This window comes from Oncorhynchus clarkii, chromosome 13, assembly GCF_045791955.1.
Source record: "Oncorhynchus clarkii lewisi isolate Uvic-CL-2024 chromosome 13, UVic_Ocla_1.0, whole genome shotgun sequence".
Classification (NCBI taxonomy): Eukaryota; Metazoa; Chordata; class Actinopteri; order Salmoniformes; family Salmonidae; genus Oncorhynchus; species Oncorhynchus clarkii.
The window spans coordinates 46,406,953-46,428,937 of NC_092159.1; the positions used below are offsets into that span (position 1 = coordinate 46,406,953).

At 44.6% G+C, this 21,985-nt stretch overlaps 1 protein-coding gene and 1 pseudogene across 1 annotated transcript; one reads left to right on the forward strand and one right to left on the reverse strand.

The window, feature by feature from the left end:
• Positions 1–8,916: 8,916 nt before the first annotated feature.
• Positions 8,917–15,216, reverse strand: LOC139423570 (SUN domain-containing protein 2-like). The gene is made up of 15 exons (XM_071175161.1): positions 15,116–15,216; positions 14,904–15,022; positions 14,361–14,558; positions 14,118–14,195; positions 13,927–14,027; positions 13,727–13,780; positions 13,411–13,464; positions 13,168–13,241; positions 12,866–13,004; positions 12,614–12,736; positions 10,785–10,896; positions 9,985–10,100; positions 9,591–9,761; positions 9,364–9,453; positions 8,917–9,037 (listed from the first exon to the last, which is right to left on the reverse strand). The coding sequence occupies exons 1-15, from the start codon at positions 15,214–15,216 to the stop codon at positions 8,924–8,926; spliced, it is 1,644 nt and encodes a 547-aa protein (XP_071031262.1). The 3' UTR covers positions 8,917–8,923.
• A 2,034-nt stretch (positions 15,217–17,250) lies between these two features.
• Positions 17,251–20,895, forward strand: LOC139423986 (volume-regulated anion channel subunit LRRC8D-like; annotated as a pseudogene).
• The last annotated feature ends 1,090 nt before the right edge of the window (positions 20,896–21,985 follow it).

The following is a 21,985-nucleotide window of genomic DNA, read 5'->3' on the forward strand; positions in this document are numbered from 1 at the left end:
CTTACTGCTCGACTCCCAGTGAGTTATATCTGCTCCTGCCACGCCCTCTACTGCTCATCCTGTGTCTCCTTGATCTGCCGCCACTCCCCCAATGCTCTCTCTCTCTCTCTCTCTCTCTCTCTCTTTCTCTCTCTCTCTCTATGTGTGTGATTGTGTGGGCGGAGACAGGTGTGCTGGAGTCAGAGCAGATCCCGACCAGCTGCAACCTGTTCCATAATCAAGACCTCTACAAATACTCAGCCCTGCCACTTCTATGCTGCCAGATTGTAATCTCTGCTCAGTCAGTCTACGGTTCTAGCCGTTTGTTCCTGTTGTGCCCGTTTTTCCTTGCCTGACACGGTTTTCCTCTCTGCTACAGTTCTACCCGCTCTGACTCTGGTCCCTGTCTTCAGTCCCACGTCAATTCTGCTACTCTGTCCTGGATGTCCCACTCTACTGCTCCCTTGGATTCCCATCCGGACCTGCTTACCCTGTCTTAACCCTCTCGCTCCAGCCTCAGCCTCCGCACCTAGTTTCCTGCGACCTGCCCGAACTTCCCCTGGCCTGCACTCCCTCTTCCCCCTGTGTTTCAATAAATACCTTGGTTACCAGTGAGTTCAGCCACAAGTCCAGAGAGTGCACGAATGAAAGCAAGTGAACACTTTGCAATGGTGATGGGCACACCTACTTCAACTGTCCACAAGCCTACAGCAACAGAGTGGTGTAGAAAGAATGGTGGAAGGGGAGCAGAACCTGAAGCTCAACAACTAACTCAGCCAGCAGACAAGCCCGATGATCCCTCCCTCTCCTAACAAGCTGAGCAGCAGAGCGGTGAGGAGGAGGAGGACAAGGGAGCAGAGAGAGGTGAGGAAGAAGGGGACAAGTTAACAGAGAGGGGTGAAGAGGAGAGAAAACATGAACCCGAGTGCAACAGCCAATCTTGCAGTCAGTCTGACAGCACACCAGAGAACAAGAGTGACGAAGAGAACGATGACAGCTTTGAGTACGCCAAGGAAGAGCCATCTCAAGACTCCCCTCCCTGATGACACAGGTCCTGCAACAGTCAGGTCCACTCAAATGGAAGCTCAGGATGACGACCCACCAAACCATACCAGTACTCTGGCCACCTCCCACCTCCCTCCCTGGTGGCTACCCACCTCTAATTAAAAAAAACTGCTCTAAATGAGTACCATTAAATAGACGGCATACAAGCAAAACTTTATCAAAAATTACAGGACTTTTTATTATCAGTATTTATTATGATTATCTCTAATGACCAACAAACTGAAGTATTTTTTAAAGGTGTATTTAATGTGTATTTAAAAATATTGTCAACTCATGAATTGTATTAATTATTGATTGAAAATAGATACTTAATTAAGATTGTATTAAAACTTAACAAGCAAAAAGATAATGACGCAAAACAATTTGTCTGTATCTAATAAACAAGAGTGGGGCCAGAGAAGAGAGTGCTGGGCCCAGCCGAATGTCACTGACTATTGTGGTTTTAACACATCAACCAGAGATGGCCTTAAGCTCTCCCAGAGATACAAACACATGAATACATACACACACATACCACATGTTATTGTGCATCTGCAAGAAGGCAAAGTCCAATGCAAACAGGCAAAGTCACATACACATGTGCATGCCGACAGTGCACACACTCACAAACATAAACAGTCCCACACAGCATATAGTCTACACCATTCAGGACACACCCTTGAAGACATACAAACAGTAAAACAGTAAAGACATCCAAATTCTGTAAACAAAATCGTCCGATACAGAATAGAGGAGAAACAATAGGCGTTTTCTCACTTGCACATTTTCCCAGCATGGGGCAACCACAGGAGGAAATGATCTAATGAAAAAAGCGCTCATCGCTGATAGCAACAAGGAGTCCAAATGTGCCTCACTAATCACACATTACCACACATTAATCAATAAAACATATCCAACAAATGAACATGCGGAGAGAGATGGAGATGGCGGGAGAGAGATGTAGATGGTCAGAGGGTTGCCGTCAGCAGTAGGCCATGGTTACAGCTGGCTGTGTGTATCTCTGTATACGTGGTTGGTTGGTGGCTGTGGTTTCAGTCAGGGGGCTGGGTGTACTTTCTCATGGCCCACATCTTCTTTTTCTCTGTCACAAACTGGACTCGCTCCCCCACCCACCCATCTCACACATTCATTTCCCCTCTTTCTCTCTCTCTCACATTGCATAGAAAAGGGTGAGAAGGTGAGTGAGAGGACAGGAGCTTGTGACTGCTCTAGATTTGGAGAACGACAAAAAAACGACCCCTGGTATAATAATAGATTACATTTGTTGAAGAGGTCTCCTGGCCACGCCCACTACCAGACATCTCTTGACACATCTATGTGTCGTGGCTGCTCTGTAGCTCTGCCTTCCTGTTATATTCTCTCTCTCTAAATCTTTCTTCATGGCATTTCACTCTGTTTCTAGTCTTGTGTATATTGCCTAGAAGCCTATCACGTGATGCTACTCTCTCGCTTACTATGAAAGGATAGTGGGAGGTCAGGGGGTGTGAGAACTCTGAAACTCTATGGTACCCAAGGCAGTCATACCTCCCTGTACACTACATTACAGTATAATAACCTAACACCACCACCACATGGAAATGTCATGTATCCTAATTTATTTAGCATTTATCATCTGTCATACTGTAGATGAGTGACTGCTCTGTGTGGTCTCATCTTAACACTTCCCCCTCATTCACAGCTAAGATATCAGTCATAGTGTTAAAAATCACTTATGTCACTGTCACGAATCTCGCTAATCTTGATCCAGCAAAAGTGTTATGAGATGATAAAAAGGCACTTATATTTTGGGCCTTGATGGTAGTAAAATGATGTACAGTGCCTTCAGAAAGTGTTCACACCCCTTGACTTGTTCAACCTTTTGTTGTGTGACAGCCTGCATATAAAATGGATTACATTGGTATTTTGTGTCACTGATTTACACACAATACCCCATAATGTCAAAGCGGAATTATGTTTTTACACATTAATTAAAAATTAAAAGCTTAGTCTTGAGTCAATAAGTATTCAACCCCTTTGTTATGGCAAGCCTTCATATTTTCAGGAATAATAAGTTGCATAGACTCAGTCTGTGTGCAATAATAGTGTTTTTTTTGTTGAATTTTACCCCGTTTTTCTCCCCAATTTCGTGGTATCAATTGTTTTAGTAGCTACTATCTTGTCTCATCACTACAACTCCCGTACGGGCACAGGAGAGACGAAGGTTGAAAGTCATGCTTCCTCCGATACACAACCCAACCAAGCGCGCATCCAACCTGGAAGCCAGCCGCACCAATGTGTCGGGGGAAACACAGTGCACCTGGCAACCTTGGTTAGCGCGCACTGCGCCCGACCTGCCACAGGAGTCGCCGCGATGAGACTAGGCCAATTGTGCTGATGAGACTAGGCCAATTGTGCGTCGCCCCACGGACCTCCCGGTCGCGGCCGGTTACGAAAGATGTGTAACCCAGAGTCTCTGGTGACACAGCTGGCGCTGCAGTACAGCGCCCTTAACCACTGCGCCACCCGGGAGGCCCTCAATAATAGTGTTTAACATATTTTTTTATGACTACCCCATCTCTGTACCCCACACATACAATTTATCTGTAAGGTCCCTCAGTCGAGCACAGAATTTCAAGGACAGATTCAACCACAAAGACCAGGGAGGTTTTCCAATGGCTTGCAAAGAAGGGCACCTATTGGTAGATGGATAAAAAAAAGCAGACACTGAATATCCCTTTGAGCATGGTGAAGATATTAATTATACTTTGGATGGTGTATCAATATAGCCAGTCACTATAAAGATACAGGCTTCCTTCCCAACTCAGTTGCCGGAGAGGAAGGAAACCGCTCAGGGATTTCACTATGAGGCCAATGGTGACAGTTAAAACAGTTAAAGAGCTTAATGGCTGTGATAGGAGAAAATTGAGAATGGATCAATAACCTTGTAGTTACTCCACAATACTAACCTAAATGACAGAGTGAATATACTACACAATACTAACCAATACTAACCTAAATTACAGAGTGAATATATTCCAAATATTCCAATACATGCACCCTGTTTGCAACAAGGCACTAAAGTAATACTGCAAAAAATGTGGCAAAAACATTTACGTTTTGTCTAAATACAAATTCCTATGTTTGGGGCAACTACAACACAACACATTACTGAGTACCACTCTCCATAGTTTCAAGCATGGTGGTGGCTGCATCATGTTATGAGAATGCTTGTCATCGGCAAGGACTATTTTTTAGATAAAAAGAAACGCAATAGAGCTAAGTACAGGCAAAATCCTAGAGGAAAACTTGGTTTCGTCAAAATTCCAACAGACACAGGGAGACAAATTCACCTTTCAGCAGGACAATAACCTAAAACACAAGGCCAAATGTACACCGGAGTTGCTTACCAAGACAACATTGAATGTTCCTGAGTGACTTAGTTACAGTTTTGACTTAAATCAACTTGAAAATCTATGGCAAGACTTGAAAATGGCTGTCTAGGCCTCCCGGGTGGCGCAGTGGTTAAGGGCGCTGTACTGCAGCGCCAACTGTGCCATCAGAGTCCTGGGTTTGCGCCCAGGCTCTGTCGTAACCGGCCGCGACCGGGAGGTCCGTGGGGCGACGCACAATTGGCCTAGCGACTCCTGTGGCGGGCTGGGCGCAGTGTACGCTAGCCAAGGTGGCCAAGTGCACGGTGTTTCCTCCGGCGCATTGGTGCGGCTGGCTTCCGGGTTGGATGTGCGCTGTGTTAAAGAAGCAGCAGCTTGGTTGGTTGTGTATCGGAGGACGCATGACTTTCAACCTTCGTCTCTCCCGAGCCCGTACGGGAGTTGTAGCGATGAGACAAGATAGTAGCTACTACAACAATTGGATACTACGAAATTGGGGAGAAAAACGGGGTAAAATTCAAAAAAAAAAAAAAAATGGCTGTCTAACTATGATCAACACGGAACTTGACAGAGCTTGAAGTATTTAAAATAGAATAATAGGCAAATATTGTACAATCCAGGTGTACATAACTCTTACACTGTCACTCCCTGACCTTAGTTATCTTTGTTTTCTTGATTATTTTGGTTAGGTCAGGGTGTGACGAGGGTGGTTGGTTGTGTTTTTGTCTTGTCTAGCGTTTTTAACTTGTCTAGGGTTTTTGTATATCTATGGGGTTTTAGTATGTCTAGGTATATGTAGGTCTATGGTGGCCTGAATTGGTTCCCAATCAGAGACAGCTGTTTATCGTTGTCTCTGATTGGGGATCCTATTTAGGTTGCCATTTTAGTTTTGTGGGTTATTGTCTATGTGTAGTTGCATGTCAGCCCTCGCGGTTATAGCGTCATGGTCGTTTTGTTTAAGTGTTCTTCGTTTATTAAAGAAGAATGTATTCATCTCACGCTGCGCCATGGTCTCATCGGTATGACGATCGTGATATAGACTTACCCAGAAATACTCACAGCTGTAACTGCGGCAAAGGTTATTCTAACATCTCAGGGGGTTGAATACTTATCTAATATATTTTGTTTATTGTTTTCCATAATTTGCTTTGAAAAAGTTGTAATTTTTCTTCCAATTTAAAATTAGACGTTAGACGCCCACTTTGTAACACAACAAAATGTAAAAGAATAAAAGCACTGTATCCCTGTATACCCCGCATTGATGTTGAATGTGATATGTATGAATTGTAATATATTTCCTTCTAAGATAAAACAAACTCTGATGGAGGGAGAAGTCCATTTACTGACACTCATAGTCAAGTACGCTCAAGCACTCACACACACACACACATCCAAACACACAGGGTGGACGCGTGAAGCCTCTGTCACACACATCACACCCAAAACACCAGTATCTCTGCCTCACACACATGAATAAGCAAACACAAACAAATAGCCAACACACCAAATAGAGTATTTTGTATTCAACTGACTTTGCAGGTTTGTATAGAGATACAATATCAACAGAAATATCCAGAATAGCAATAGTGCATTCAACTACTGTGCCCAATGTGTAAGGATATGCAGGTAACTGCCAAAATAAAGGAAACACTTGAGTAAATGAGGGATACAAACTATAGCCTTCTGAGACCCAGCAATTCATGTTGTCCTCTAGTGGACATCAGTTCTTGGTCCTTATCTCTGAGGCCATACAAGCCACCCTAATAAGTCCTGTTGTCACTTTGAGAGGACATTCTGGGCGTATAAATTATATCACGTGTGGGGGTGTGACCTTGACAACTTTATCTTACTGGTTCTTTAAAAAAAAAGGCTTTAGTCAAAATTAGCACATTTTATGGAATTCAGATTTTTGTGAGTTTGATATTAAAATTGTTTCTAGTAAGTGAATATCTCAGGAATAGTTAAGTGAGTTGTCAGGACTGTAATACTTTTGCACATTAAATAAGAGCTTATCAAGAAATGTCCTCTGTAGTGGACACCTGGATGGCGCAACTATGTTTTTTATGTAACGATCGCTGTTGGAAGGATTGGACCATGGTGCCGCGTGGAAGGCGTTCATGTTTATTAATGTGAACCAGCAACAAAACAATAAAGAGTAACAAAACAAACGTGCAGCTTTGTAGTGCAAAAAGGCTACAATACAAAAACAAGATCCCACACACAACAGGTGGAAAAAGGCTGCCTAAATATGATCCCCAATGAGAGTCAATGATAGACAGCTGCCTCTGATTGAGAACCATACCAGGCCAACCTAGAAACTAAACACTAGACTGCCCACCCTAGTCACACTCTGACCTAACCAAATAGAGAAATAAAAGGATCTCTAAGGTCAGGGCGTGACATTTTACCTACCCATTGACTGTAATGTTCCTATTTATGTCCTAATGACAACTACAGAAGACAATTTAGCATTTACAATAAAAGATAAATAACAATATATATATTTTTAAAAGTTCTTGGTAATTTTTTCCCCCACTCCAAACACTTATGTCTCAGGAGGATATTGAAAGCAGGTGCTTCCACACAGGTGTGGTTCCTGAGTTATTTAAGTGATTAACATCCCATCATGTATCATGTATAAAAAAAATGTTGCCCAGTTGCCCACTCGGACGGTCTAAGGCACTGCATCTCAGTGCTAGAGGCATCACTACAGACCCTGGTTTGATTCCAGGCTGTATCACAACCGGCCGTAATTGGGAGTTCCATAGGGCGGCGCACAATTGGCTCAGTGTCGTCCAGGTTAGGGTCTGGCCGAGGTAAGCTGTCATTGTAAACAAAAATTTGTTCTTAACTGACTTGCCTAGTTAAATAAAGGTTAAATTAAATGAAATATGTTTGGGCTACAATGGCTAGAAGAAGAGATTTCAGTGACTTTAAAAGAGGGGTCTCAAAGGAGCATGGGGCTTTAATAAAGTGTGTGTGTGTGTGTGTGTGTGTGTGTGTGTGTGTGTGTGTGTGTGTGTGTGTCACCAGATCTCAACCCAATTGAACACTTATGAAAGATTTTGGAGCAGCGCCTGAGACAGCATTTTATACCACCAACAAAACACCAAATGATTGAATTTCTCATGAAAGAATGTTGTTGCATCCCTCCAATAGAGTTCCAGACACTTGTAGCATCTATGCCAAGGATAATTAAAGCTGTTCTGGCAGCTCATGGTGGCCCAACGCCCTGTTAAGACACTTTATGTTGGTGTTTTACAATATCTTGGCAGTTATCTGCATATAAGGATAGAGGTGAATTAAACATGCATTTAGATGCACGTGCTTATCATATATGAGGCAGAATAATCTGCACAATCCTCTGTCTCTTACAGCTGCGATTCACACTCTCATGAGATTTTCTCTCTCGACTTGACACATCCCTTTCACATCCACTCTGGTTCCCATCACTGCAAGGTCGCACCCATCCAGTCCCAGCATTGGTTTTTCTAACTTCTCTAGGCCATCACAAATAGACATACACACTAAGAAACACACCGCTGTGTACAATAGCTACATCATATTGGCCATCTCCCTCCATGTAGTTACTGTAAGCCTTCTAAAACTCCCCCTGACGCAGATACCACACACACACACACACACCTGCAAAATGGAACAAATAGAGGTTCAATAACATGGCAAATCCAATAACACAATCCCATGCTATTACTGCACAGTAGCCTACCTATGTGTGATCACCAGGATAAGACAATGGACCAAGAAATACATTTCGTGACTCTTCAACATAGTTAGAAGCCTATGGTTGCCGTGCTTGACACTGGTAGTCTTTGCCTAATCATCAATGACCCCTGGTGGATATGGAGCATCAATGCATCTTATTGTGCATCTTATCATGTGTGTCAATACTATATATATATATGTGAGTTTGTACGCATTAAATCACCCCAGAATTGACCAAATATAGATTTTATTTAGATGTACATATTTGCTAGAGGCAAAATATACGCTCCAGTATGGAAAATAAGATATTATTGGGGTGGATGACACACACACTGGGGTTGGGTTGGATGACACACACACTGGGGTTGGGTTGGATGACACACACACTGGGGTTGGGTTGGATGACACACACACTGGGGTTGGGTTGGATGACACACACACTGGGGTTGGGTTGGATGACACACACACTGGGGTTGGGTTGGATGACACACACACTGGGGTTGGGTTGGATGACACACACACTGGGGTTGGGGTGGATGACACACACACTGGGGTTGGGGTGGATGACACACACACTGGGGTTGGGGTGGATGACACACACACTGGGGTTGGGGTGGATGACACACACACTGGGGTTGGGGTGGATGACACACACACTGGGGTTGGGGTGGATGACACACACACTGGGGTTGGGGTGGATGACACACACACTGGGGTTGGGGTGGATGACACACACACTGGGGTTGGGGTGGATGACACACACACTGGGGTTGGGGTGGACATCTGTCTCACGCAGAAGGCATCTTGCCGTGAACCCGGAAGCTATACACACATGTGTAGTCCTGATGACCCCAGTTGCTGATGATACGGAGCTCCACATAACGATACACACTGTTAGGGTTCTGAGAGAGAGAAGTCCACTGTTATAATCATTTTGACACTTTTATTATATCAGCCCGCCTGTTGCACAAACAATCACCCCAAAAGTTAAACTGCTTAAAGCCAAAAGGAAATTGAAATAATCTGTGTCAATGTCTGGAATCATGTTATCTGTATCTCTACCATGTGTATCCCCACAGGGCACAGGTGTCAAGTCAACGTCTATTCCACTTTGGTTCAACATAATTTTATTGAAATGACGTTTAAACAATGTTGATTCAACCAGTGTGTGCCCAGTGGGTCTCTACCATGTGTATCTCTAATATCTCTTTGTTAATGTCTGACTCACAGGCAGTTTAAATGTCTGGATTGGATCCCCAGCCTGGTTAAACATGAAAGTCCCGAGCAGTGTTCCCTCTTCACTGTCAGTAGTCATGCCCTACACAGAGAGAGAGAGAGTGAGAGAGAGAGACAGAGAGCAAGAGAGAGAGAGTTAATTAAAGGTACTCAGCATAACACTCCAAAAACATTCCTGTGTGGTTATGATCAAATATACAGGGGTCAGAGGTGACTCACGTAGACGGCAAAGTCCTTAGGAGCGCTGTCTATGTGTCCAGTGGGAGAGACGGCAGTGGAGATGTGCTCCATGGTAACGTGGGTGACGTGGACAGGGTGAGACAGAGCCACAGTCATGGAGCCCTGGGCCCCGCGGAACGGCCAACACTTACCAGGCTGCACCAGCTGGCCCTTTGAAAAGGAGAGAAAGGGAAGAGTAGGGGGAAGCAAGACAGCGGCGTGTCAGGCTGACAGTGATCTTTAAAGTGCATTCAATCATGGTCACATTACATTACAGTTTACAAAGGAAGGAGAGAGACAGACGGAGGGTGACAAAGTGTGAGTAGAGGAGTGAGGCAGGGGAGAGGAAGAGAGACAGACACACAGAGAGAGAGAGAGAGAGAGAGATACTTACCTGAATTACAGTCCGGGGGCTCTCTGATGGAGACCACAGGGGAATCCCCAGGAAACTCACTCGGGCCGAACTGGTCTTATATGTCTCAGAGCAACGACTGGTTACAATGCTGGCACCTACACACACACACACACAGACACAGTGAGCTCTGAGAATATTCAATAATATAGTCTATACCAGGGATCATGAACTAGATTCAGCCGTGGGCAGATTTTTTCGTGAGCGGATGATCGAGGGGCTGGAACATAAAATAATTCCAAACAGATATAATATTTGACAAAAACATGATCACTTCAAACCTTGCTTACATTTGTATACGATCACATGTCTCGCTATTATGCGTGGGAAAACTTGGGAACAGATTTATTTTATGTCATTTGCACACACTGTATATAGACTTCCTTTTTTTATATTGTGTTATTGACTGTACGTGTCAGGATTTGGCCAGGATTGTTCCGGTTTTGGCCACTAGATGCCCCCATTGTGCTTTTTACCTTTTTCTCTTAGAATTACTTTTGATGTTGTGGATTTATATTTTTTGCCTGAAGAGCTTTCCTTTTTACTTTATTAAAACAGTCTCAAGTACTGCTGTGTCTGCCTCATCTTCTGGATTCTGCTGACTATTAGTGGCTCAGTTTGCTAAGTGACTGTTTCTCACACCGGTTTGTGTCGCACTGCATTGGCCAGGTCACAGTTGTAAATGAAAACTTGTTCTCAACTAGCTTACCTGGTTAAATAAAGGTGAAATATATATATTTTTTTAAATGTGCCTCCCCCAAAAAAAGTGATCATTCACAAACCTTGGGACTCGAGGGCGAAGTTGGGCATTTTGTCAGCCAATGGACGACTGCAGTCTTTCACCACTTGTTTCACATCCTGTCTCTCATTCTGTCTCTCATCCTGTCTCTCATCCTGACACACACAAACATACATTTACACACAATTCTATCACATTTCATGTTCATTTTTGGGGCAAATAATACAAAATATCCAAAAAATTAAACATCTACATTGCCTTACAAAAGTATTCATCCCCCTTGACTTTTTTCCTATTTTGTTGCAATACAACCTGTAATTTAAATGGATTTTTATTTGGATTTAATGTAATGGAAATAGACAAAATAGTCCAAATTGGTGAAGTGAAATGAGAAAAAAAAACTTATTTAAAAAAATACCAAATTAAAAAAATGGAAAAGTGGTTTGTGCATATGTATTCACAGCCTTTACTATGAAGCCACTAAATATGATCTGGTGCAACCAATTACCTTCAGAAGTCACATAATTAGTTACATAAAATCCACCTGTGTGCAATCTAAGTGTCACATGATCCCAGTATATATACACCTGTTCCGAAAGGCCCCAGAGTCTGCAACACCGCCAAGCGGCACCATGAAGACCAAGGAGCTTTCCAAACAGGTCAGGGACGAAGTAGTGGAGAAGTACATATCAGGGTTGGGTTATAAAAACATATCCAAAACTTTCAACATCCCACAGAGCACCATTAAATTGATTACAACAAAATGGAAAGAATATGGCACTACAACAAACCTGTCAAGAGAGGGCCGCCCACCAAAACTCATGGACCAGGCAAGGAGGGCATTAATCAGAGAGGAGAGGAAACAAAGAGACCAAAGATAACCCTGAAGGAGCTGCAAAGCTCCACAGCGGAGATTGGAGAATCTGTCCATTGGCCCAATTTAAGCCGCACACTTCACAGAGCTGGGCTTTATGGAAGAGTGGCCAGAAAAAAGCCATTGCTTAAAGAAAAAAATAAGCAAACACGTTTGGTGTTCACCAAAAGGCATGTGGGAGACTCCTCAAACTTATGGAAGTTTGGTCAGATTAGACAAAAATTGAGCTTTTTGGCCATCAAGGAAAATTCTATGTCTGGCGCAAACCCAACACCTCTCATCACCCCGAGAACATCATCCCAACAGTGAAGCATGCTGGTGGCAGCATCATGCTGTGTGGATGTTTTTCATCTGCAATGACTGGGAAACTGGTCAGAATTGAAGGAATGATGGATGGCTCAAAATACAGGGAAATTATTGAGGAAAACCTGTTTCAGTCTTCCAGAGATTTGAGACTGGGATGGAGATTCACCTTCCAGCAAGACAATGGCCCTAATTATACTGCTAAAGCAACACTTGAGTGGTTTAAGGGAAAACATTTAAATATCTTGGAATGGCCAAGTCAAAGCCCAGACCTCAATCCATTTGAGACTCTGTGGTATGACTTAAATATTGCTGTACACCAGTGGAACCCATCCAACTTGAAGGAGCCGGAGCAGTTTTGCCTTGAAGAATGAGCAAAAATCTCAGCGGCTAGATGTGCCAAGATTATAGAGACATACCCCAAGAGACTTGCAGTTGTAATTGCTGCTAAAGGTGGCTCTACAAAGTATTGACTTTGGGGGGGTGTGAATAGTTATTCACGCTGAAGTTCTGTTTTTTTGTGGCATTTCTTGTCTGTTTCACAATAAATAAATATTTTGCTTCTTCAAAGTGGTAGGCATGATGTGTAAATCAAATTATACAAACCTACCCAAAATCTATTTTAATTCCAGGTTGTAAGGCAACAAAATAGGAAAATTGCCAAGGGGGGTGAATACTTTCGCAAGCCACTGTACCTGGGCCAATCTATCTCTGAGCCATTTGCCCATGGCCTCTATGAACTCAGGGGTCAGGTGTGTGTTGGTTGGTGTCAGAGCGGGAGGAGGCTGGTTCTTTATAGAGGTCACCTGATGCTGCAGCTACAGAAACAGAGAGATCACATATATTATGAAATAAAGTGTGTGTGTGTGTGTGTGTGTGTGTGTGTGTGTGTGTGTGTGTGTGTGTGTGTGTGTGTGTGTGTGTGTGTGTGTGTGTGTGTGTGTTACCGTGTCGCTGACGTCCTCCAGGACCCTAACTCTTCCTCTAGTAAAGAGTAGGTGTTCTTGTAGATCAGCCACCTGCTTGCTGAAATCTGTAGCTTCCTGATCCAGGTGACGATCAAAGCTCACACTCTCAAAGTCCACACTAGAGACGATACAATACAACTTTATTTTCCATTTTGGGAGAGGTTTGTCTTGTAGAATAGAAAACAACATAACTTTCAGGAGTAGGAGCTAGGGGCTAGGGGTTAGGGGCTAGGAGCTAGGGGCAAGGCACTGAGCTTGTTTCAGGACTGGCACACACTCACCTGTCCACCCTCACTCTCATGTCGTCAATCTCAGTCTTCACACACCTCAGGTCCTTAGTCATTCTTTGTAACATCTATAGGGGAAGACAAACTCAATTCAATTCAATTCAATTATCTTCATTCCTTCCTGAGAGGCAATTATTGACACCTAAATTAAAGAATATTGGACGAAACACAACTTTGTCCAGTGTTTTTAAACTTTGAAGGTATGTCTATTTAAAGGGTTAGATTGACGAGTCTCACCTCGGAAATGTCCTGTTGCTGGTTTTCTTTCTGTTTCATAATTTCAATCTCTCTCTGCAAGACACACACACACATGCAACATGTCCATCATGATTGAGGTCAATTCCATTTCAATTCTAGTCAATTGAGAAAGTGAACCAAACTCCAATTTAAATGAAAAATGTTCAGAATTGAAAAGCATAAGAGACTAGGAATTTGAATTTTTGTGTACTTCCCTGAAGTGATGGAATTAAAATAGAATTGTCTCCAACCTATTTTCGGTATGCTCCCCCCCCCCTTCTCTCTCTCTCTCTCTCTCTCTCCCCCGCTCTCTCACCAGTATAGTATCCATTTGCATTTCGAAAGCTGAATTCATGATAGGAGTTCCATGCTGTAGAAAGAGATTCAACAAGTCCTTATTGGACAATCAGGCTCATAACTTCAATGCAACATTCACCCAATCAATGCATAGATAATAGACATGAGACAAACAGTAGGGCTAAGTACAGTATTAGACAGATGAAAAACAGGTCCTACCGTAGTCTTTTGAGTCAGATCAGGTCGAGGGTCAGGTTGAGTCGGTCGGGTCATCAGATTAAGGTTCATGGTGGGGAATGCAGTCGAAAACAGGAATACTGCTGGGAAGACATTGTAGTACTAGTTACACAGAGGACATCTAGTTGATTAGGAGGACATTTAGATGTGTAAACATGTGATGTAGCACTCACCGAAGGTCAGAAGAAAGGGGAGGAGGAAGAGCAGGATGGCAAACCAGGAAGGCAACCAGGAAGGCAACCATGAACGGGCTACAGGGGGAAACACATAGGGCCAAAGCTAATACTAATGCTAACAAACAAGGCACAAGCAGAGAGAAAAGCTAACGCTCAGCTAATGCTAACAAACTACGAGTATAGAGACCAGCTGTCTCTAATGTTGTCTCTTGTACACAAACACATACACATTGCACTCACTGAAAATAGCATCGGTCCTTGTGCCAATTCCACTAGAGAAGCTCCTGCTGGAGCATGTCCTAGGCCTTTGTGGCTCTTCAGAGCAGTAGCTCATGCTTGAGAAGCTCAGGCTGGGGTCCAGGGCCACACTGGGGGCCACACTAGGAGGAGACAGGAAGGTCTGCCTTCTCTGGGTGACCCTCAATGTCGGAGCCAAATCTGACATAGGGAGGGGGAGGGGAGAGGCAGAGAGAGGGAGATAAGGGAGGTTGAGTATTTTAGACATATACAGTATATTGTGTATACATATCCAATTATTTCAGCCTGACACAAATGTCTAATCCAAGCAATGGGGTTAGAGGGTAGGCCTGGTCCCAGATCTGTTTATGTTGTCTTGCCAACTCCTATGGCCAATGCCATGGCGTGACAATGACCACAGGAGTTGGAAGGACAGAACAAACCCTAAACAGATCTCAGACCAGGCGACTAGTTGACACAAGGGGCTAATAGAGGTTGGCAACGTGAACACCAACTAGCTAGGACAGGAAGTGATGTCTGCAGTACCAATGTCATCAGCATTGATGTTTCGCTCATTGGTGAAGTTGGTGGCACTGACAGTGCTGCTGGCCTGACTGGATCTGGAAGAATCCTTATGTCCCCCAGTTCTCTTCTTATTGAAAACCCTGAGAGGGACACACACAGTTTTAACACTGTTCTAACACTACCGTTCAATGCAAAAAAGATCGCACGCAAGATGCACTCATACAGATATTCACCTGACGGGGCTCTCCCTGTAGGAGATGCAGGAGGAAGACTCATCATCGGAGGACTGGTTATAGTACCCTCCGGTTACTAGCCTTGCGCTTCTCCTAGGCATGACTGAGAGGGGGGGGGGGGGGGGGGGGGGGGGGCAAGTGAGATTTATTTATTGATTTCAAATTAGCCTACTTTTAGGCAAGTGACATTTATTTATTGATTTCAAATTAGCCTACTTTTAAACAAATAGGCCTATTGACTAAAACCAGGCATTTTATCACAGATATAAATGGCCTTCTACTTACCGGAGTCTTGCAATCATAGGCTACAGTAATTGTCGCAGTCTGTAAAATCAGATGTTGCAAGAGCAAGTGAAACTTTGCAAATGAGCCACTGTGTTGAAAACGGCAATTACACCGTTATTTACATTGTTGCGTAGAAGGAGCCCAGGACACGTCATAATCGGCTCTCTGCGCGCTCTGGCCTACTTGATTGACTGGCAGTGCGATCACTACCCTAAACCCTAACCCTAACCCTAACCTTAACCCATACCCTAACCTTAACCCATAACCTAACCCTTACCCTTACCCTTTCACATGTCAACTTCAATGGTGTATGTCCCAAGGATCCCGGATAGCGCTGACCCTTGATTGACAACGGTCCTCCCGCTCATTCGTCTCCAAATGTCCATTGATTGTTCGAATAAGTAATACGTTTATTTTATTTATTTATTTGGTTTATTTAAAAAGGACCATGCACTATTAATACTAATCTCACAAGAAATTTGATGCATTGTAATTTGAATTATATTTAGCCCAGCTAAACAGCTTCATCTCCCCGGCCCGGGCAGCTGAACAATAGCCTTCATCTCTTCGGTTTATTGGAGTCTCATTATACAAATTGTAAGCCTATAAACTACTGTAAGAGGGAACATGTGCCAGCCAGGGTGAAATAAATAAGCACAAAAGACACTGTATATTTTTTGTTGTAAATTATTATTTTATATTTTGTTTGTTTGTAATAATACTTTTTGGAGGGGAGTAGGACTAGGCTACAGACAGAGCCTTCTATTGCAATAAAAGGCTTTGGCTATGGACTGGGCTGAAATTAATTAGATTTCTTCTCAACATCGCACTTCGTCATGACAACCTGGCAACAGAAAAAGTTTTTTATGAAGTTTCATTCTTGAGAGAACCGGACCGCACCGGACTAGTCACCCCAGAGCGATGCACCGCGCAATCCACTGTTGTTTTTCTAGACACCGTTTGAGCAGCATACAGACAAGAAAACGTTTTTGTGAAAGAAAAAGCTGTCTGACAAACGTGCTGTGGTTGCAGGTAAGTTTTATTATTTTTGCATTGTGTTATTTAACAACTCTTGAGAATAATTAAGGCATCTGTTTCAGTAACTGATTAACTTTAAATGCAAATCTTAGCCTAAATATTGGCTACTGAAATATTGCATTCCAATGTCAAACTCACATAAATGTGTAACACAATACGAATGACACTTCCAATATTCTGTAGCGTACCCTGCCTGTCATAACCAGGGCACACTGGTATACTGACTAGACTACTGCCTAATATATGGCCCTGCCTGTCATAACCAGGGCACACTGGTATACTGACTAGACTACTGCCTAATATATGGCAGTGTGTGTCAGGGGGGATGAAGAAGACAACCAGGAGCCAGAAACGTCCTCTCATTCAGTTAAATCTACAGTCAACGACATGTCACATATTACCCTATTACCTTAAACTATATTAAACAAGTAGTTTTGAATCATATTATCTTTCAGCGGGGTCGGGTAACCACTTTTAACTTTGTTTAACAAAGCTCTCTGTAACAGTTCTAAACCACAAGACTTGTTGGTTGGGGAAAAACGTAATGGATTGAACTGGAGGCCAGTCTTGTAAATAGTCTGTCTCCTATAAAGTGCACTTTTTTCTCTCACTTCCTTTTCGGATTATCTTGTCTCTTTCCCAACAGTCAAATCTCCTACACCAGTGTTTTTTAAATGTCGGGTCTGGTCCCACTGGAGGGCTGCAACTGATTTCTTTCAGGTCTGGATCCTGGCACAATAAGCATTGGAGTTGGTGACAGCAGAATCACTATTCCACCATTTTGTTAGTCAGTTCTTTACCCAGCATAAGCCATGTTCAGCCTGTCAGAGATGGCCTCTCTGAGTGAGCGTCAGGGCACCTCCAAGCTGCTGAAGCCCTGGTGGGAGGTCTTCATGGATTACCTGGTGGTGTTGATGCTCATGGTATCTGTGTTGTCAGGCACCCTGTTGCTATCTCGAGACAGGGTGGTGTGTCTCCCCCTGGACCTCACTACCACCCCCACTAACCAGAACACCTCATCCAGCAGTGGTATCGTACCTCAACCCCACCCCCCTAACAGGCCCCCCACCAAACCATCCCCCCTACCAGCCAGCCCTTGGACCCCTGCTAGGGGCAGACGCACCCACCTGGACTACCAGCAGTATGTCTACATTAGCCAGGTGTGCTACCACGAGGCCCTGCCTTGGTACTCCCGCTTCTTCCCCTATGTGGCTCTACTCCAGTCCCTGGTGCTATTGGCCAGTGGTTGCTTCTGGTTCCACTTCCCCCTCACCTCCGCCCGCATAGAGCACTTCCTGACCATCCTGGCCAAGTGCTGTGAGTCTCCCTGGACCTCCCGCGCCCTGTCCCATGCCGCCCGCCAGGAGGAGGGAGGGGAGGAGACAGGCCCCCAGGATCTCCAAATGCCTCCTCCTACTTTCCTGTCTTCACTCTCCGTATCCCGCAACCGCCAGTCCAGCCTGGACTCGGGCACAGACAACCCCCTGCTGGTGAGATCTGATAGCGCGTCCACTGCCGCCCCTCCCTCGCCCTGCCCCTCCACTCTCTCCCGGACCTCCTCCCAGTCCACCATGTCTCTGTCCCGGGCCCATGTCCCGGCTTCCAAATCCCCTGTGGTGCTGGATGGTTCACGGCGGGTTGCCAGTTTGGACCGGAGTGACGGGGAGCAGGCCAGGGCACTGTTCGAGAGGGTGCGTCGCTTCCGCTCTCACTGTGAGAACTCTGAAGTCATCTACAAGGTCAGGGGTCATTTACTGAACGTGTCTGAACTCTTTTTTGATGTATCTGTTTACCATAACACACCTTCACATTCAATATCCCTGTTTTCTCCTCTCTCCTGCTGTAGGTGTACTTGGCCCAGACAGTGTTCAAGCTGCTGCTGGTGGTGCTGATAGTGGGCTACACCACCCCTCTGATGAGCTCCATCTCATTCACCCACACCTGCCTACCCCAGGCCCACGCCCTGACTGGCTACAGTGCCTTTGAGTGTACCCATGCCCTGGCCTCGGTCCTCCACAAGTTGCTGCTGGCCTACGTCAGCCTGGTGGGGCTCTTTGGCCTGCTGAGCATCTACACCCTCAGCTGGATCCTCCACAGGTCTGGATTGCAGATTAGTGGCAAAATGTTTATGAGTGTTGTGACTGTAATTTGCATTTTATTTTCCCATCTATTTTAATTTGCTTTGCTCTGCAGCCAGTGGTATAAAGTACTTAATCAAAAATACTTTAAAGTACTACTTAAGTAGTTTACTTTAATTTACTATTTATATTTTTTATTTACTTTTACTTCTCTACATTCTTAAGGAAAATAATGTAATTTTTACTCTTGACACCCAAAAGTACTTGTTACATTCGAATGCTTAGTATGATAGGAAAACAGTCCAATTCATGCAATTCTCAAAAGAACATCCCTGGTCATCCGTACTGCACCTGGTCTGGCGGACTCACTAAACCCAAAATGCTTCATTAGTAAATTAAGTCTGAGTGTTGGACTGTGCCCCTGGCTATCCATAAATGAAAAAAACTAGAAAATCATGCTGTCTGGTTTGCTTAATATAAAGACTGTGAAATTATACGTATATACTTTTACTATTGATACTTAAGTATATTTAAAACCAAATACTTTTAGACTTTTACTTAAGTAGTATTTTTCTGGGTGACTTTCACTTTTACTTGATTCATTTTCTATTAAGGTATTTTCTATTAAGGTACTTTTACTCAAGTATGACAATTTGGTACTTTTTCCACTACTGTCTGCAGCATATTATACTCTTAGTACTTTTGTTGTTAACTATACAGTGCTCTGTTTGTGGTTGCGCACCCCTCAGCTCCCTGTGTCAATACTCCTTTAACAAACTGAGGGAGCTGGGCTCCATGAGGGATGTCCCTGACTTATGTAATGACCTGGCCTTCCTGTTACACATGGCTGACCAGTACGACCCCCTACTGGCCCAGTGCCTTTCCGTCTTCCTGTCACCTGTCAGCGAGACACGCCTGCTGGAGGAGAGCCTAGAGAGGCGCTGGGGTGCCGAGAGGCTGCGCTCCATGACCACGGTCGACCCAGAGGGACGGCCCCTGCTGCAGCTGGTGGCCCTGCCGCGCCTGCCCCCCGCCCTCTTCACCCTCAGCCAGCTGGTAGTGCTCAAGCTGGAGCTCATCACGGACGCCAAGCTCCCCGCACAGGTGGCCTACATGACCTCACTCAGGTGAGCCATATAGCCAACAATGAAGCCACCAAATATTGAAATAATCTACATGCAATATACACTTTATAGAAGTGTTTGGTTTGGTGTGTTCTAGACAAGGGGCTTCAATTGTTTTATATGTCGCAACAGGGAGCTTCATTTGTACCACTGTACTGCAGCCATGCAGCCTGGTTCCCTGGTGGTTCTGCAGGAGCGTCTGGAGGCCCTGCACCTCACCTTCACCCAGGCTGCAGAGATCCCTGGCTGGGTCTACTCTCTCCGCGGCCTGCAGGAGTTGCACCTTTCTGGCCGGCTGGGCTGCGAGGGCGGGTGGGTCGTGGCTGGGCCCTGGGAAGCCTCAGGCAGCTCCGTCATCTCCGGTTGCTGGTCCTGAGGGGCATGCTGCAGCGTGTGCCCGGGGAGCTGGGGGAGTTGGCAGGGAGCCTGGTGAGGCTGGAGATCCACAACGAGGGCTCCAGGCTGCTGGTGCTGACGGGCCTGCGGCGTGTGGCCCGGCCTAACCGAGTTGCAGCTGCAGGACTGCCACCTGGAGCGCCTGCCCTCTGCTCTGCTGGCCCTCACCAGCCTGCGCACCCTGGACCTGCAGCACAACAGCCTGCGCACCCTGGAGGAGCTTCTAGGGCTGGCACACCTCCGCCGCCTCTCCTGCCTCAGGCTGGCCCATAACCGTGTTCTGGCGCTACCGGCTAGTGTTGGTGTACTGCGTGCTCTGGAGCTCCTGGACCTGGGGTACAACCAGTTCCAGAGCCTTCCCCCGGCCCTCTTCACCCTCCACCACATACGTCGCCTCCTACTGGCTGGCAACCTGCTGGATGAGCTGCCAGCAGAGGTAGGGGCGCTGACATTTCTCACCGAGCTGGACCTGAGTGGGAACAGGCTGGAGAGTCTGCCTCCAGAGCTCTTCAGTCGCTGTTTGGAGCTGCGGAGCCTGAATGTATCCCACAACTCCTTGGGTTCCCTGCCTCCAGGGCTGAGCAACGTGAGTCACCTGTCCCGCCTGGACCTCCGCAGCAACAGTCTGGAGGAGCTGCCCATGGAGCTGGTCTGCTGTTCAGGACTGCATGGAGAAGGTCTGCTGGTGGAGGACTGGCTGCTCCATGCACTGCCACGACATGTGAAGGAGTTCCTAACCCAGCCTGGCTCTCATACCGGCAAATCCTTAGAATCACACTCCCGTCCAGACTCAGATAGCTTCCCCTACTTCTCGGCTACCCAGTGGAGTTTCTCCTCCGCTCTGGAATCACGGATATAGAACTGGAGATGAATATTGTCTAACCTGTCATAGAATACATTCAACATCTTGTAGTGTTTGTATTGTTTTGGACAATCCATATATTTTTTTATGCTTATTTTATTTCTGACATTTTATTTTTTACCACCTATTTTTCTTATTGACCACTCTTTTCTATCACTTGTTGAGTTTGTGGGGTACATCACTGCAGCGCTGACACATCCACATGAAAGTTTTTACATGAAAGTTCATAGACTTTGCTGCAGTGAAATGTTTGATACCTTATGCCCCTGTACAGTTTATATAACATCCATATATGTAACCCTTTGGAAAAACTGAAGTCTTTGCTTCCACTTTGAGAGTCCTCTATTAATTTAATTTCAAAGTAAAAACAGTATTTTGAAGGAGTCTACATAAGACTGGATGAATGCTTGTCCTGCTACACTGGATTAGAAATAGACATGAAACGATTGTTATTATCTCCACTGCGGAGCTCAGGGATCCCTCCACAGGCTTACTGAAACTCTGGGCTTTCTGGGACTTGTTTGTCTGAGGAGGACAATACCCTGAACTTCAATGAGCTTATGAAGTTTAAAGGCCTAAACTGTACATGTGGAAAAACAGAAATTGGACAGACGGAAAGGATTTAAACGACCAATAAGATTAACATTAACATTTATTCCTACTTGTTTTGCACATATTTAATCTTAAAAAAAATAAAATTAAGGATTTAAACGACCAATAAGATTAACATTAACATTTATTCCTAGTTGTTTTGCACATATTTAATCTTTAAAAAAATCAAATTAATCTTACTAGCATTGGGTGCAACCTTTTGTGAAGCTAATACTGACGTGAAACTAATACAATAGTTTGCTTGTTCAGAACATTAGCACTTTATTGTGACTATCGAAATGATGAAAACTTGTTCACCTTTTTTTGTACGACTAATTATATTAATTACAGTCCATGCATGCCCTTATTGGTGCTGATTTGGACTATGTTATAACACCTACAACGTAATACAAAACACATTCCAATGAATCATTGCGGGACAAATACATTTTATTGAAATGTAAATTAAGTGTGTGTGTTCTACTGTACACAAGAC

Coding starts and splice junctions, on each gene's coding strand:
- LOC139423570 (XM_071175161.1), bottom strand. CDS start 15,216: ATGCCTAGGAGAAGCGCAAGGCTAGTAACCGGAGGGTACTATAACCAG. Junction 15,023..15,115: donor TACAGGGAGAGCCCCGTCAG/GTGAATATCTGT, acceptor TGTCCCTCTCAG/GGTTTTCAATAAGAAGAGAA. Junction 13,242..13,410: donor AGCAACAGGACATTTCCGAG/GTGAGACTCGTC, acceptor CTTCCCCTATAG/ATGTTACAAAGAATGACTAA.